The sequence below is a fragment of the Oreochromis aureus genome, linkage group 19 (genome assembly GCF_013358895.1).
Source record: "Oreochromis aureus strain Israel breed Guangdong linkage group 19, ZZ_aureus, whole genome shotgun sequence".
NCBI lineage: Eukaryota > Metazoa > Chordata > Actinopteri > Cichliformes > Cichlidae > Oreochromis > Oreochromis aureus.
The window spans coordinates 14,869,986-14,887,786 of NC_052960.1; the positions used below are offsets into that span (position 1 = coordinate 14,869,986).

Sequence of the window (17,801 nt, forward strand, 5' to 3'; positions counted from 1 at the left end):
CCTTTTCCTCTAGACTGATGCAAGTTAACAGGGGCATATATTTCTGAACAAGTGAAATCTAAACTCTTAACAGAGTTTGAGGCTTTGACCCCACCCCCTTTGAATGGCCGCCACAGAGATGTCAAAGAAATCTATTTCTCATTTTGAGTGATATCTCTATCAGCTGGCACATTCGCACCATGAGTCTATCCCAGTGTTAAACCCCGAATCTGTCTCTTCAATGACGAGTGCGCACGTCTTAAATGACCACTCGTATCTTTTTGTTATGTGTCTGTGAGGTTAAAAGTGAACGGGCAGAATAGAGCTGTCTGGTGAAAGGCCTCTGATAGAAAGTGCCACTTCCATTTGAGCGCAGCTGCAGCAAAGCCTCTGCTGGCTCACTGTCCAGCCCGACACTTCACATTCTCTTCTCCTGCGATTGGAATGGATTTGAAAACTGTTAACTTCAGACAGAGTTTTGGCTTGACCATTTCTGATCTCTTCCCATTTTTTTCATTGCTTATCTCCCACTTGTTTTGTCAAAACCAATGACCGTCTCAGACACTGTTTTCTTTTTGTTTACTTAAGTTTTCTGACTGGATTCCTTTTTTTAAAACTTGGACTCAAAGTTGATTCCAAACCAAAGTTGGTACTCCTCTAAACCCATGCAAAAAATATTGCATATACAGTTTATATATAAATATATACTGTCATGCACCGTTAAATTACATCTTGCATAACTTTTTATTCAACTTTCCATTGGACATACCATTAAGCTCCAGAATACACCTCCTAATTTGGTGATGAGGGGGTTTAACGGTTTGAGGAACTCTATTCTCAGACCTGCTGACAGTCTTCACCCCCTCGGGTCCCTGCTAAGGATGGAGTTCGTGGTCGGAGGGAATAAAGTGAAAAAACCCTGGCTGCGTTTTAAATACTCATTGTGGTTTGAATTAGAAAGGGGATAAATGCTCTGAATAATGATCAGAAAACATTTAGCTTCAGCTGCCCGGGTGAAACAAAACACACTCGAGTGAAACTTTTGAACTTTTTTTTTCCTTCCCCCAGCCGTTTTGTTTTCAAATTTTAGCACTGAGTTCATGGGAAACTCGCTCGGAGGTTACCTGCGCCTCTGCAAAGTGATGGAAAAAAGGATTACGTCTGCAAGAATGTTTTTACAGTTAGTTGAAATATTACTAACCTTGTCAAATGTCATTTTGAATGAGAGAGCAAACATATTTTAATCAGGGTTTTAAAGGCACGGCTTTTCAAACTGCGACTCTAGGAGAAAGGGGTCAGCTAATTGCAATGTTTGATGTCATATTTGGTCTCTCGCTCCATTTTGATGCAACTGCCTGGAAGCATGCTCTCTCTCCTGCCTGACTCTCTGTGTCTTTCTCTATGTCTCACACACATACTTCATCACACACAGTCAAATGAAAAACTATTGAAAGGTCTCAGAGTTTGTAGTGCTATAATCTTCATAAAGTCGACTTCCTGTCAGCCTTTCTTTCAACTTTAACCTCTAGCCTCTCACTGTGTACATCACCAGAGTTTGGCCACTTCACATGGATCTGGCACTGCTGACATATAACAGTGTTATTCATAATTTTGTGAATGAAACCATGAGTGTACAACAGAATAGCAAAAGTTACAGCAGCCTAACTTTTTCACTTTTCTTGTGAAAATATGAGCCCCGCTCTGATGTACTCAAACCTCTCCCAGCATACTATAATGGGCTAATCATCCAAACTCAGTCCCAAATCTCTTTGGTTCCCATAATTACTCTTTAACAGCAGTGGGAGGTAGGGGGTGGGGGGTGGGGAGGTAAAGGGATATACATTGTAAATTATGTTTGACAAGGTGGGGTTAGTGGTTTTGTCGTAGCTTGTCTTTAGTTATTACTCATACTTCCTCCTGCCATAGATAAGGCCTGCTGCTGAACATACCAAGGTGAGCACTGGCGCAGGGCTCTTATCGCCAACATTGATTTAGGGCAAGAACTTAGTGACAGAGGTCATTGTGTAGTAAAGCTATCCATCATTCAGGTTTGATTTCTGTTCAAACTTGTCTCCAAGTTGTCTACGCATAGGTTTGTAGCTCACAAGGAGCAGAGGCCACAGGAGGGTTGGACTTGGGTGGCTAAAGCTAACTGCGTGTTAAGAGATCGCAGAAATGTAGCATTTTGCAACAGTGACTACTGGTTCAAATGTATTTAAGTGCTATTTAAAACATAGCTAATATTGTAAATCTAATTCAAACTTCGTATTATTGTATGAAATCTGAATCCACAATCATTCGTCTTATGTTTAAAGCAGACATTACAAAAAAAAGTAGGCATTTTTTTTTTCCCCACCAGCAATCTGATGCCTTACTTATAGAGGCATACTTACAGAAATTCCCCTTGTATTCTGTTTTCTTAGTATGTGTGTAAAACTATTAAATTTTCCCTCATTTAAAATTCAAGGTAGTTCTCAGCCTGTGGTATATACATTTGCAATCATAAACAGAGGAGATGAGTGTTTTCCCCCTGTGCAGGGGTGTTTTTTTAGATGTCTGATGATGGGTATTTAGTGCCGTTAATGTTGTTCATGGCCTTCATTTCTAGGCTTGTAACTTTTGGCTTAAATGTTCTATTTATTCTGGCAACCAAGTGAGGAACTCATACTTTCAAATATGCTCTGAGTCATATTATTGATTGGTCACGAAGATTATTTATTGCACTTTCTCTCTAACTTCTGCAAAAGTTGGAAGGCGACTGAGATTCTCCTGGAGTGCTTGCATGTAAATGGCTATAAACTGGCTGTGCTGAATCCTGAGAGGAAAGGTACTCCCGTAGAATGTAAAGGTCTCTTTAGTTATGCTGAAATATCTAGCAAGGATGGTGGTGCTGCTCACTCCAACCTTCTACAGGATAACTGAAGTAGCTAATTACACTTCAGTCTGTAATCAAACCCATGTCAGGTTGTCTGAGAACCTGGATTTATATGGTGGATTTCAGTTAAATACAGGAGCAGCTTAAACATTTTATGGTTCTCTCCTCAAATTAAAGTTTTTTTTTCCCCGCAATCCCCTCTAAAATATGTCATATCCCATTACACAAATTTGGATATGGTAAATTAGTGAGGAGTGTGCTTACACTATGAATATGTTGACTTTTTTTGTGCTGTATGCAGAGGGTTAGCTTGCTGGGGGTTGGGGGTGTCTTTAACTCTAAAAAGTTGTCTTGAATTTTCTCCCCTTGGAAGATGATGTGTTTTTGCAATTCAAATATTTGCTCATTCTCTTCTCCATTGCAAAGCTCCCTTTGAAGCGAGGAGTTCTATCAGGACCAATGACAGTGTGAGTGTGCAGCGTGACAGCGCAAGAGGCAGTGCTGGACTATTTCTAACTGCATATTTAAATAGCACGGAAATCCAAAATCAAAAATGTATGCAAATGACGGCATGTTTTGCATGCTGATATTTTCATGATTTGGGGCTTGCATATTCAGGTGGTGCTCAGTACGTGCCTAGCTTTAGCAACATTAATCAGAATTACTTCGTGTCTTCCCCATATCCTTGATCTCTTTTTAAACAAACATTTCTGTGGGTGGAAGGCCTGCAATTTGGTAGATTTACTTGATTTATTTTTCATGAAAGCTCTGCTTAAGGCTTTAAAACTGTTTTAAGTGAAAGGACATACTAAAGGTCTTATATTTCATAGGAAAGTGTGTAACCCAGAAATGCTTAATATTTACTTCTTAAGAGTTTTTTTTTTAACCCCGTTTACATCCTGACTGCTATGTTTACTCCCCCTTTGTGTTATGTGCAAATGGTTGAATGAAATTTTTAGATAATGTTTATTTTATCGAGAGCATATGGAATCTGAAGCTGCCTTTAGGTTTTTTTTTTATGTAGCTCTTTATGCAATAAGCACCATATCAAGACAAAACCCTTGAAATGGGCCTGAGGCCTGTCTGCACTTCTTAAGGTATAGAAAATACAATATAAAATAATTAATTGAATTGTCATCTGTATGAACGGTTCTTGCTCTTTGCACCCTATAATTCCCAACCTCTTTCTCCCCCTTCCCCTCAACACATTTTTCCCCCTTTTTTTTCTAAACAGCAATTAATCTCATTTTTAGTCCAATTTCCAGCCCTCTGCTAGTGTCAGAGCGAGTCCCCTGTTTTGTTCCTATTTGGCTTGGTTCCTCTGCATAGTCATTAAGGGCCCAATTAATGTCACCCTTTAGCTGAAGAGTGCTCATTTTTATTGGGGAGCTGACAGTCACCGCCATGAGTGCCGCAGTGTAATATGCATTAATTGCCCCGTAACACTGGTAATTACCAGTTCTTCAAGCCTCTCAGTAAACTGTCATGCCCAGACACGACTGCTTTGAAATAGATTACTCATTAGGGGGACCTGCCCTGTTTTCCAATGGGGGCTCACTGGGTTGGCATAAAGACGAAAAAAATCTGGTGCTTGAACAAATAGTTGCCAAGAGCAATTTCCTATTACAACTTCCCGGTGAAGGCTTTTCTCTCTTTCTCTCTTTCTTTCTTTCTTTTTTTTTTTCCTCGGATGGTTTTCCAGCCGTCACTTGAGTTAAGGATCAGAAGTAGAGTTAAAGGTCCATCACAGATCTTGCTGATAGCAGTTGGTTTGTCTTCATGTCCCAGTTTGACTCCTTGAATGAAAATGTGCCTTGGGATTTCACCATTCAGATCACTGCCTTGTTTTAACTTTGTTACATTTGTATTTTGTTCATTTCTTTTCTTGCCTTAAATAAAAAAAAAATGCCCTGAATGCCCCGAGACCAGTGCTGCATTGAAAGTGTCAGAGTTTTGCTTGACGGGGGGCATTTCAAGGCCTCTGCACATAAGATCAAGGCAGTGTTGATGTGAAGTTCTTGTTCAAATATTGATGCTAACTTTGCACAACGCTCGTGTTTGCAAACTGTGGAATCTCTGTTTTAAACATAAGCTTGTGCTTCACAGCCCCTTCAACATGTTCCACGTCCCTGCAGAAACTTGTATTGATAGAGAATGCAAATAGATAAAGAAACGTATAGAGGACAAAAGGCGAGGATGCAGTGTGGGTGCCACCTTTGCTCAGTGATAAGATATTATAAAGGAGAGACCAAATCAAACAGCGTTAGCTAGCACACATCCTCTGCACAGAAAGGTGTTGGCCTGTTTAGTCACACTTCAAATAATATTTAGATTTCACCACAGCCTTGTAAATGCTCCGAGTGTGCTGGGCCGATTCCTCTCTGGTACCTTTCCTTTTTTGTCAAAAGCACTTTTGTGTCATTACCCATTTACCACAGCAAGGAAAAGAACAGAATTTGAAGACCAGGGAAAATCCTCTCAGATACACACACAGATGGAAAACACACACAGCCACGCGCACACCGAGCCTCACAAAGGTGCTGCTTTTGTTTTATCTCCCTTATAGCACCTGCTTCAGGCAATCTGCTCCCACTCGTCTCAAATGAATTTTGTCACGGCCTTTCAGATTCTCAGTCGGCGATGTGCTAATGAAAGGAGATGGTACAATTTGAACTGACCAGGTAGCAGCCAGCAGTGCACAGCTGAGAGCAAAGGATGGGGACACACCCCTCTTTGAAACAAAAGACAAGTCAACCGTCCACTGATATACCCATTACCCTTCTCATTAATACCCTGCAGACCTTGGTGTGTGAGCGTGTGCATTTTGGTGCGCTTGTGCGTGCGTTTATCTGTTTGCGTTGGTTGAACACTTATCGAATTGTTTATGACAGGCCTAATTGGGCTAATTGAAGACATTAAGATTACCTGTCAGCTGTGTGTATCCAGTCTCCCTATCTGTCTGACAACTTCTGACAAGTGAGGGACCCCGTAGCATCCGTGATGATGGAGCATTCCCGGGCCATAATAGGGACAATAGGGGCCTCTCTAATTTGATGTGGGCAGCATTAGCTGTGACTATCCTGTGTGTGTGTGTGTGTGTGTGTGTGTGTGTGTGTGTGTGTGTGTGTGTGTGTGTGTGTGTGTGTGTGTGTGTGTGTGTGTGTGTGTGTGTGTGTGTGTGTGTGTGTGTGTGTGTGTGTGTGTGTGTGTGTGTGTGTGTGTGTGTGTGTGTGTGTGTGTGTGTGTGTGTGTGTGTGTGTGTGTGTGTGTGTGTGTGTGTGTGTGTGTGTTAAGTATAAGTGAGAGTTAGCCAGGGTAATGGAGTCCCCTTTGGCAATGTGACAAAACGATGAGGTAGTCTGAGGGAAAGAGTGAAAGGGGTCTTCGAGTGTTTAAGGACATGAGAGGGAAGGTGCTTGAGGGTGACGGCCTTCACAGACTGACAAGAGACGAGCACTGACATCTGAGTGTCTGTGTGATTGTGGACCATCACCAGTATTGCTATATCAGGGATATCCATACTTTTTGACATGGCAAATGATCAAAATAGGTCCTGAAGTTCCACTTTGGTCTGATCTAAGGTCTGCCATCGTCATAACATAAACGGGTTTATAAGAAAAACCATACACAGAAGTATTTAGTTGATAAGTTACTGTACTTATTTTTGATTTTCATAAAATTAAATTGAACCCAGACTAAAGACTCAGTTGAATGGTCCTTTTTGTCCTCCTGAATTTTTATTTCAAGGTAAGCGGAGCACAGTCCTATCTTCTGAGTCTTAAGGAATGTGCCTGTGCATATCTGTATCAGCTCACCCTCCCTCCTTTTTTCCTCCTCACTCGCTTCTCCTGTGTGGCCATTCTGTGGGGCTTTGCAGTGTCATCGCTATGACAGATCAACGCTGTCAGCCCAAGAGATCCCTCTGTTTGTTTGTTCTTCTCCAAAAGGGGTTAAACTGTCAAGTTGACAACTCACGAGACCCTTAGACTGCCCTACTGCCTCTCCCCGTCTCCCTCCCTCCCATCCACATTCATCCCCAAACGAGTGAAAATCAATACCAGATTGCCTGAGGACCACTGTTTGGTGTGGGCTTGACCCCTAGATGTCCCCCACTCTGCTTCTTTCATTACATGTAGCCCAGTATTTAACTTCCATCCTGATCCCTTGCCTAATTAGTTTCGATAAGCTCAGAGTCTCGCTTTCCCTCCCTCCTTCTCTGTATCTCTCTGTCCTACTCTTACACTTGCATTGACACACAAACACAGCAAAGGCATGGACTTTTTGCTTTCTTTCACTTTGAAGGGACACTGTGGGCTGGGAGTAATAAAAAGACAAATCCCGACAGGCACACAGAAGCCCTAAGCTATTCTTGAGCTAGGATTATTGTTTTGTTTGCTTAGCAAATTTTTTAAAACTACAGTGAAATTAGATTTGCACCCCAGATTGTCAGTAAAAACACCGGGGATATCCTGTGTTGTCCAAAACTAATGGCACTCTGCTGTGTTGGGCCTGTTGGTTAGTCCTGTGGTTTTCAGAAGGCCTCGTTGATTTTACAAAGCAGCTATTGATATTGTGTGGAAGATGCAACTTCACCTTTAGGATTTCCTAATAATAACCTTAACCTTGATAAGTGATGCAAGCAGGTATCCAGTGGTTTTTCTGCAGGAGGTATATCTGTGTGTATTTGTATATTTACCACCCAGATGTCCAGGTGCCGCCACTGTGCCGGCTGGCCCGTGGAACACTGACAAGCCCCAACAACATGTCGGCCCCCCCTGCTTTACTCCCCCCAGGGGCTAAAATTACCCTCAGGAATGTAAACAGACTGCCGAGTAAGCACACAGATTTCTGTGGCCCTTCGCCTGCATCCCTCTCCACACTTGCCCCCCTAAAGTGGGACAGTTCCATTTTGGACACAGAAGCCAAGGTTGATGCCGGGGCTACGGTAACCTGGCGCTGGCTGGTTTGCTACAGTAGTTTTCTGACTGAGTACAGGACAGCAATAATAATTTTTCCTAACTGCAAATATTTTTTGTAACACCTGAGAGACAAATCTACTTTTTTCCCACCCTTGTACTCCTCATATCTCCTTTCCCCATTTCATTTTAGCAGACAGATAGGCATTCACACCAATTCATTAGGTGTGTGGGGTCGCTGTAAGCAGTGGAGTTTGGGTGAAGAAGTTCATTGGGCTGGGCGCTGACATGTTGATTTAGTGGTGGTAACACGACTGCACTTCCAAAGGTGCTGACTTGGACGAAAGCCAGGCCTCTTTCTCTCACAGGGAGACATTAGAGACCACACTCTAATTTTGGGGCAGGGTTGTACTCATGGACGCAGAGGCCAAGAGGCCTACACAACAAACATTCACACCTGCCTTTCCATGACTTTTGATTCACTGAACTGGTACCAGAATTTACAATGAAGTACTTATTCTTGAACCTGATGGAGACCTTGGGCCAATGGATAGCATGCCTTTTTCAGAATGGAAGAACAATGAGGAGCAGCCATAAGAATTTACAGTCTCATTTAAAATATATACTTGTGGCTTACATATTACATATTTCATGCAACTTGTTTGTGTTTCAGTGTTTTTAAGTACAGTTGCATGTGGATGTTAAATGTTTTATTTCAACAGCTTATGTCGATTAAAAAACAGCTGAGTGCATGGCACACATCCCATGACCTCATATGCAAACATGATATCTATAAGTACCGTATACACACGCATGACATTGTTCCGCCGCTGGACGCATTAGATGTGCCGGCGCCCGGTCAGACTGATGCTGCCCTAGCAAGGGTGGATAGGGTTACAGTACAAAATGTTGTTGATTAGGGGCTGTGCCTGTAGTGGGGGATCATCCTAAATTGAAGACACATTAGCCACAGGGGTTAAGGGCAGGATTAGGTCCAGATCTGTGTGGCATGAGGAGCAATGGTCAAAAAAAAAAAAAACTGGCTGTCCCAGTGCTTGTCTTTGACTGTTTCCCCAGGGACAGGTGGCAATTATCGGCCAGGGCTGCTGGGAGTTCACAATAACAGGTTAAAGGAGCATGTATCCCCTTGACGATGTGGTTTTCTCTGTCTGCACAGCCTCCCAGCCCCCAGCCCTCTTGCCCACTACCATGGGGAGCTTCTTGTCTCTAGGCAGAACTCATAGAGACGAGGACTCATCAAAGGCCCGAGGGACTTTAAACCGATCTCCAAATTAGCACTATGGTCAATGTTTAGTTTTTAGAACTTGGAGCATTATCTATAAAAAGGGAAAACCTCAGATGTTTATTTTTTTAAATCATATTTTTACTTAGATTATCTTAAACATGTATAGGAACTTGATTAAAACCGATAACAAACAAAATACTGGCACTCACTGATAAGTATACCCATTGTTAAAAGGTAAAACAAACTTATTCTAGCTATAAGCCGGCATCAGCTTCACTGGCATTACACATGACAGCTTGTAGCTGAAATGTGTTTGCTAAAACATTAAGTATATTCATCCGTGAGCGCTGCTATTTTGTTTGTTCTTATAACTACATTTAAAATGTGTTTACATAAATCAAGATTCCCAGACAAAATTACTACCCACTCAAGATTTCAGTTCAATACGGTAGAGTCACTATGTGCTGTCATCACCATGAAAGAATTCATTAATATTAGCATTAACTGTTAATGAATATCCACTCAGTGTGTCATAACTGAAGAGATCAAGCCATTTTCATGATGTACAGTGTCATTAAGGAGTGTGAGGAGTCGATATCCGCGAACAAAGAAAAAAAAGATCAGGTGTGCTCCCAGTTCCTGGACGTTAACCCTTTAAAAGCCGGAGAGACCGAGACGGACATTTCTTTTTCTTGCATTTATGTTAACAAGCCTGTTCAAAACAATCCTTTTTGCAAAACACTAACACACAGGACGCTTTTGTATGAAGGACAAGTTTTGGGTTTTTTTTATGATTATGGTGCCACCACAGAGCTGTCGTCATTAGGCCGCTTTGTTGTATGTAGTGTACTCTGTGCTGCTTGGGCCAAATTCTGAACACTGGAAAGACAAAGCTAGAGCCAGACCACACCTTGTTTAGTTTTGCTTCACATTCAATGCAGACCAGAGTGTGTCAAAGCGTGTTGGACCGTGACACCGTAGATCTGAGAGGGAACCCGCACACATTACACACACAGTGCACACTTGTTTCTCAGATATGTGTTGCTAATGCGGTAGGCGACATGCTCAGTTAAGGGACTTAACGAGTTCAAAACACTGATTAAGTCTCCTCCCTTCAGCTGGAGGATGTTTTGGAAGCATGATATTGAGCGAATGGTTTCTAACTGGGACCAAATGTAATTAAGCTGGATATCTGTAAGTTACTATTGAGCCAGCAAATAAATATAAGGTTAATGCTTATTTGCTCACTCACATAATCATGTGTTAGTCAAGGTATCAGTCGGATGTCAGATTGTGTATCTGACCGGTGATAAGGTTTTGGTTATTGTGAGAAAGTGGCTGTGGTGATAGGAGCTTGTGGGAAATTTGAAGTCAGAAAGTGATAACTGATCAAATAATTAACAGGAGGAAAAAAACATTTTACAATTATGGATGCATATGTTTAAAAAAAAAAGCAGTTTTCTCTGTTTATCATATAGAAAAAGGTCTAACCTTAGTTTTTAATGTGCAAAAATCTCTCCAGAATCTTAAAATTTCCAAATTCTTTGCAGTATTACACATTGTTCTCAAATTGCTGAACCATTTGTCCATATAATCTTTTAGTAGCATTATTGGTGAATTGAAAATATAAAATATTAGTATATTATTTTGCCTATTTTACATTTATAGTTAATGAGCACTAAGTTCACCTTTTGCATTTGTAGGACGGGACTGAAATGTTGCTAAAGCTGAATCGGGTTGACCATCAACTAATTTTGTGATCCCTTAAAGGGCTCGGACTACATCCTGCTCCAGAAGTGGTTGCTGTGTTTACCAAGTAAAGCTCTGGAATCCTCTTGTCTCTGTTTTGGTATTGTTATCTTGCATTAGTGAGCATAAATTAGCTCCTACTGCAACATAAAACTGACAACACACTGAGTCGACCTGACCTCCCACATCTCTCATACTCTCATACTTACACATTCCACCTCCACACCTCTAGCTTAAAAACTACACATGCATATGAATATGACATACTCTTCACAGGTGACAAAGATTAACCGCATTCTTCTCTAATTACGACGCTTGCGTAGGTTTGGGTGATAATAATGTACAATCGTGTGCTGCGGTTGCTTTGTAATTGTGTTTTGCGTACCTAAGTTGAATTAAGTTTTTTCCCCGCTCACTGAGACAAAGTAGGGGGTGGAGAAAGTAAAAAAACGATGTTTACTATTCTTAGCTATGGTCATGTTAATAACTTGTCTGTGGGAGGTTAACTCTTCCATTCAATCCCTGTTATTTATGGACAGACGGATGTATAGTTTGTAGCAAGGGATTATTTACCTCGCTGTTCGAGGACGCCCCTCTGGGTAGAACCAGCCTTAAAATATCCTACTTGTGCACAGCAGTTTTACTTGTCAGGGGTGTCTTCATCATCAGTCTGGCTGAATTGCAGCAAAATGCACTACAAAGTCATTAAGATACACAAGCTGGGTACAGTATACATGCAAAACTGTATCACCTGCTGACATGCAGGCTCTGGGTCACTGCCTTCCCTGTAAATTTTCGCAAATAATAACACATCACAACACCAGTATCTGACCTTGTTTTTGTTTTTTTATAAAGAAAACTCTTATAATTCTTTGATAGGTGGACATCTATCAAAGGGATCTCAAAAGAATAGTCTTATTTTTACACATTTATTCTCTGTCTTTTACTACGTACGCAGTTCTTCAGACTTCAACACAGACATTTTTATGCCTCTGTACTTCTCTCACAATCAGTCTGAATGCTTTTTGTCTTAAAAGAAGTTGAGCGGGTTCCATTACGGCATTTGGGAAAACTGAGAAAAGACTGACTAACACTAATGTTTGGCGGTGCTTTAGCTGCCTACCTTGTGACCTGATGTATGGATGCTGAAAACAAAGAGGTCTTTGTGGAGAGACCTCAGAGACATAGACTTCACCCTCAGGTGAAGGCTTGCACTGTCTAAATCATTGCTGGGGTGTTTGTTTAAAGTGGACCTGTGCGGTGTGTAAAATGAAGTGAGGGCGTTTTAAAGTCGAGCGTAAATTCATCTCAATTTTATTGATAATTCGTCATGTCGTGTAATGTACTTTGGAAGAAGTGCTTGAAGCTTCTTTTTTTTCTCACCAAATGTAGCAAAGGAAGTTAACCTTGATGTGCGTGTTGAGCAGAAATGTTCAACTCAGAGATTTTTTAAAAGGGTACACTGCCTGACCTCCCATGCATGGATTATGGGCTTTCAGCCATGCTTTCATTTCCCCACCAAAATGAGAAAAGCAAGACCCAAAATCAAGAAATAAGTCTGCAAATTATTTGAAGAGTAGAGTTGGTATATTTTTATGCATGTGTTTATGATTCAGACGTTCCGTATTGCTGGCTTCACGGCATGTTGTGTGTGTGCACAGGCAGATACTAATAACACTCCCTCTTCTCCATTCATGTTTTTTTTTTTTTTTTTTTTTATTTCTTCCTGCCTTGCTCTCATTAAGCTGTTGTAGTAAGCTGCTTGGCACCTGCTTTAAAATGCGACCACCAGCAGCTCATTAACACTAACGAAAGCACGGCTGGCAGCCCGCAATCCACGCCCAGGCTCGTCAAGTGGCCCTCTTGCTGAAATTAGCTACATTTCACAAACAATTTCACCAACTCGTTACATAGCGAGGTGTTTATTGGAAGATGGTTGACTCTGACTTCGAGGTGGTGTGCGTAATAAGCACATGCCAGGTTAAAATGAGCCAGCCCACATAATAAACCATAATTTGCCTACAAATTTAAACTGAACTTCCACTCACTTCCTCCGGCGTTCCAACACACAAACTTCAGAGAAATTATATATATGCAGTAGTAGTGCCTAAAGCACCCTGCTGTGTATTTTTACTTGCTTTCTACTTAGTTTTAGACTTTTTCGCAAGAAAATCATGCTGTATCCATCAGACTTTGTCTTGACCCCCTGACCGTTCCCTTCCCCCTTCAGTGTTATTGTTACTATTCCCAGTCCAAGATTTTTACCTCAAGGTCTCCGTAGTATTGACTTGTATTAATCCTGAGAAGGATTCAAACTCCATTTATTTTCTTTACGGTATGGAAAGGCCTTGGTGACATGGCTCCCCAGTGTTTATAATTTTGCTTGTTTCAATTTGTACTCAGCCTCCCTTGACAGACCTGGGACATGATGAATCGTGCACGGCTGCCTTATCTGTTGATGTACAGTTTTAACCTTTTCAGAAGGTTGCCTCTTTCCAGTGTGTGCCGACCAGTCTGCCCGTTCTACGCTTTTCCCCCTCCCCAAACACACGCATACATCCAGAACACAGGAAATACATAGAGAACGGCGGCAGAATAAAAAGAAGCACATAAGCCCTTTTCTGAAGCCACCTAATGTAAATGTTTAGGTTTTGTTTCCAAAACATTTCCATATTAAGAGTTGACAGCCATGTGCAGCAGTGGAGCGTGGAAATGATGAGAATTTGAGGGTTTGAGTTTTGTGCAGTGTTGAGAGGGTGAGCTATGTGTGTGACACTGTGGTGAACTTAGAGCGTGCATCTGCAGGCTTTCTTCGGGGCTGTTAGCTTTGGCCTGTTTGCTCACAGATACAGCACCGTAAATCACGCACTGTAAAACGCAGAATGCAGGGATGGGGTGTAGGAGCATGTACACTACCGCTTAGAAGGAGGTGCACATATCTTCATGTGCATGTGTCTGTCTGTACACGGGAACTGTATGTAGCATGCGCACTGCCTCGAGGCCAGTCATTACAACAAGACATATGTAACAGCTGGCAAAAGAACAAAGGCTGAGAATTTATTATTTCTGAGGTCACAATGCAATCTCTGTGTTTATAGTAAATTCTTAAATTGCCAACTAAAGATTTCTGTAAATATAGCATCTATAATAGTTCTTATAATCTAACCAAAATGTCAAACATTTTTATGAACTTTACCTTGAAACTGAACTTGTACTGCTCTCTGTGGCCCTTTAGCTAGCTTCCTGTCTTGGCCTCCAGAGGCCCCACAACAGCGTTAACTGTCCAAGGATGAAGAGCCAAGGATGGCAGCCCCCTGAATCTGCTCTAGCATCTAGCAGCTACAGTGCTCTCCACTCAAGAGTTCAACTGTGACACGTCTTTATGCGTGGCAGCTAAGGTTCAAAGAAGAGAGGGGCCACTGGTGGCTCTTTGGGGGTTAATAAATATCTTGAACGCTGCTTTATTTCCTTTTTGAAGAGAAATAGTGAAATGTAGTTGCGCATTCCGAGTGACGAGTTCCTCTGTTTAAAGCGTTACTGCATCTTTCAGCACATCTTTAGGGATAAAGTTGCTACAGGTTCTACAAGGAAATAAACAAAAACATACTATATCTAAACACTCCTAATTTGAGCTCACATTTGCTCGGAAAGTCAATCTTTATTGCCATTAGGCACCGTAGTGCAGATTGCTTTTGCCCTCAAAATGAACGTAAATGAAACAGCTGGATGCTGTTTGACTAGCTAACATTAACCACCATATGCAGTGTGTTGAACTCTGCGTGCTCTCTCTGTGCCAAAAGCTTCTGATGTCAGGATCCGGAGGCCTTGCTGTAGTGCTTTGTTATTTCATAGATTATTGTTATTTCACTGCCATTGTAATGTGATTGAGTGTGTATCACCCTGTCAGAAAGATCTTTATCTTCCTGGCGGTGTTTTTGTTTGATTCAGCGCAAATTTCCTGGATGTGATCAAAGGAAAAATACCTAAGCCATCTTATCTCTCATAGATCCATCTCACTAGTGTCCCATCTTTCTATCTCTTTACTAACTTTTTCCCGATGTTTTCTGTATTTCGTATCCAAAGTCAACAGCATTTTCAGATATGAATTTGAAAGTGTAACTCCGTATTTGCACACTGAGAACTCTTGAAAACAACAGCGGCAATGTACTAACAGTTTGTTTTGTTTTGTTTTCATGCACTGCAGGTTTGGTCCAGGCCTTGTGATCTACTGGTATGGCTTTATTGGAGAGCTGGATTGCCAGAGAGACAGAGGTATCCTACTCAAAGACTGCTTCCCCACAGACATTGTCACCCTGTGCCATGCCACGCAACAAGACCGATCACCTGAGAGCCAGAACAAAGACAAAGAATGAGAAAAGATCAGAAGCAAGAGTAAAACCAAAGTACAGATGAGAGAATGAATGGGAGGAAAGAGGGATGACAACAAGGAGGTGGGAAGGGTACGAACACTGAAATATGCAGGGGTGGATACCTAGATCCGGAAGCAATTTGGCTTTCCTGCAGTGTGAGACTACTGGCAAAAAATCTGCCCTGAACTTCACCTGACCCTCATTCTCTCTCTCTCTCGCTCTCTCCCTCCCTTTCTTCCTCTCATTCACTGCTCCAAAGCGGCCGCATGTAAATGCACACCAGCATTCTCTATATATCTGACGTCACTCATATTCATACCTGTGAATGAAAAACGTGATCTGGGAGGCTGTTCTGGTCGTGGTCAACACCTGGCCCTTGGATGGCCTCTTGCACTGGAGGCTACGGAGCAAGCCAGGGCCGAAGCAGGACATAAGGCCCTTCCTTATCACGCTCAGGCCCTGGCCTTTGTCACTCTTTCCTCCTCCGTTCCATAGGCAGATAAGAGAGGTGCGGTCTAGGGGCTGGGTGACGCCTGTCTCTCACCTGCGTCACTCAGTGCCCTCTCAGTCACTCTCCAGCGGGATAAACAGGATAGTTTCTGATTAAGGCTGGCCCCTCAGTGACCCTTTTCATATTATAAAATCTTTTGTTTTTTTGGTAGCACATATGCTTGACAGAACTGTTCATGCTGCTGTCAGTGTTTATTTCTTAACTGTGCAACCACAATTCAAAACAAAGTTCCACTAACCTAATTAAGCGCAAATTTTGATACGATTACACAAAAGGATTTTTTTTTTTTGACGTTTGTTGGCTTCATCTTGACTGTAGAGTTACATTTATTGATAGAATTTCCAATAGCAGTGATCAAAATTGAATAATTTTCTGTTTTTTTACATTGAATATATTAATAATTTTCTCTGCATAATGTCATAAAATCATGAGCATAGTCATGACAGTTTGCCTAAAGCGAAGCCATACTGAAATTGGGAGTAATGTGCGACTGGTAGCCTAACAGTATTCACTTTAAAAGGATATAAAATAAGAGAAGAGCTTATCCTCGCATTTGTGAACCTACGTTTGCTTGACCAGTGTGTTTACTTAGTAAAATATCAAAACCAGGAGCTTTTTTACTTGTTTCACAGTAATAAAAAATAAATAAAAAGAGACGACTATTAGAATCAGCATTTGTTACATTCTGTCCCACATTTAACCTGTAACAATTTAAAGTAAAACTACTGTACTTGCATGTGTTATTTTGTACATGTAAATATTAATAAATGTGTTTGGTAAACTATTTTTAATATGTTCCCATGTTACTGTCAAAATCATAAACTTTATATATCAGGCACGTTTAGGTAAGTGAGGTAAAAGACAGGTACATAGAAACACCTGATTACCATGTAAAGGTAAGTGACTGTCTAGTAGTCGTCTATTGCACATCTTTATAACCGTAGTACATTTTATGAGTGGATACTAATGGAAGAAACACAGCCGGGCTAGGAGAACCAGAAGTGAACATAAAGTTGAGTGATGGCTTTAGAGGCAGATATGCACTGCCTATAGGGGGTCCCTGTCCTGCCCCTTTCTTTATGGCACACAAAACGATAAGAGGAAAGAAAGTGAAAGGGTGAAGAACCTGCTGTCACCTCAGAAAGTACACTCACAAAGAACTATTTTTTTCATAGCGTGCTTTCAAACTGCAGGCTTCACGTGTTCTTGTGCATAGAAATGAGTCAAAACAGACCTCAGGTGCAAAGTTAGTGGAAAGCTTTTGTCTTCAGTCTATTAATCACCAAATCCGACCGCCTCCTTTTCTGTTATTTAAGACAACTTCCCCATATGAAACAGAAATATGTGTTCCTATGTTTGCCCTGCATTTATGCACTGTTCAAACAGTTAGAGAGATATGGTATGTGGGGGTTAAATGCCATTAAAGTGCTGCTTGATTTGTTACCCTTAAACCTCTAACCTTAAGCCGACTCCCTATCTAGGCCCTGATCCCCTCCATGAGGAGGCCACTGGGTCACCACTGGGTCGCCAGGCGTCCATGGCTTCCTCTGTGCCCCCCCGCTCCTCTGCACACTGTGGTACAAAACAACTGTCCCCATGTGTCCAGTTAAACTCTGCGCGAATGCCTGGTCATGGTATGCTTAGACATCACTTTATGGCTCCTGTTGGACAAAAAAAACAGAGCTATTTTACTAAGGGAGGGAAAATTCTCCATTCAATAAGAGCAGAAAAAAAATGGAAAAGAGCAGATTCAGTTCCTCTCAAGTTTCAAGCCTTCCTGCCATTGTTTTCCAAGGTGGTTGTTGCACAAAAGAGTAGCCAGGGTCAGCTCCTATAAATTAGGTTCTGCACACAATGTGCACTAAATAAAGCTTTTTTTAAACGGACTTCAAAGGCGAGCCACGGCATCAGTGTCAGGTGACCAGATTTCCATGATGTGAATGCAAATATAGAAAAAATAGCTTCCATCTGATGATTTTTAAGAGCCAGACGTCTGTATTTTGTGTTTTCTCTCCCACCCCGGTTAGACTCATTGTTCCTGTCACAACAATGGGGCACTCGAGTGCTCTCCAAATAAGGCCGGTTTGGAGAGGTCACTTCCAGGGGCTGGTAACACCCGTGTTCTGGAGAAATTTGATCCTCAAGTGGCATACAG

The 17,801-nt window shown here is 41.6% G+C and overlaps 1 protein-coding gene across 3 annotated transcripts in view; it reads left to right on the top strand.

Annotated features, from left to right (window-relative positions):
• The window catches only part of cdin1 (CDAN1 interacting nuclease 1), a 65,389-nt gene extending 48,952 nt beyond the window's left edge, over positions 1-16,437 (top strand). For all 3 annotated transcript variants that reach the window (XM_039603756.1, XM_031747233.2, XM_031747232.2), the window contains exon 12: positions 14,970-16,437. In XM_039603756.1, coding sequence (XP_039459690.1) covers positions 14,970-15,138 — 169 coding nt within the window. In that variant the 3' untranslated portion in view covers positions 15,139-16,437. The remainder of the gene's footprint in view (positions 1-14,969) is intronic.
• Positions 16,438-17,801: the final 1,364 nt, after the last annotated feature.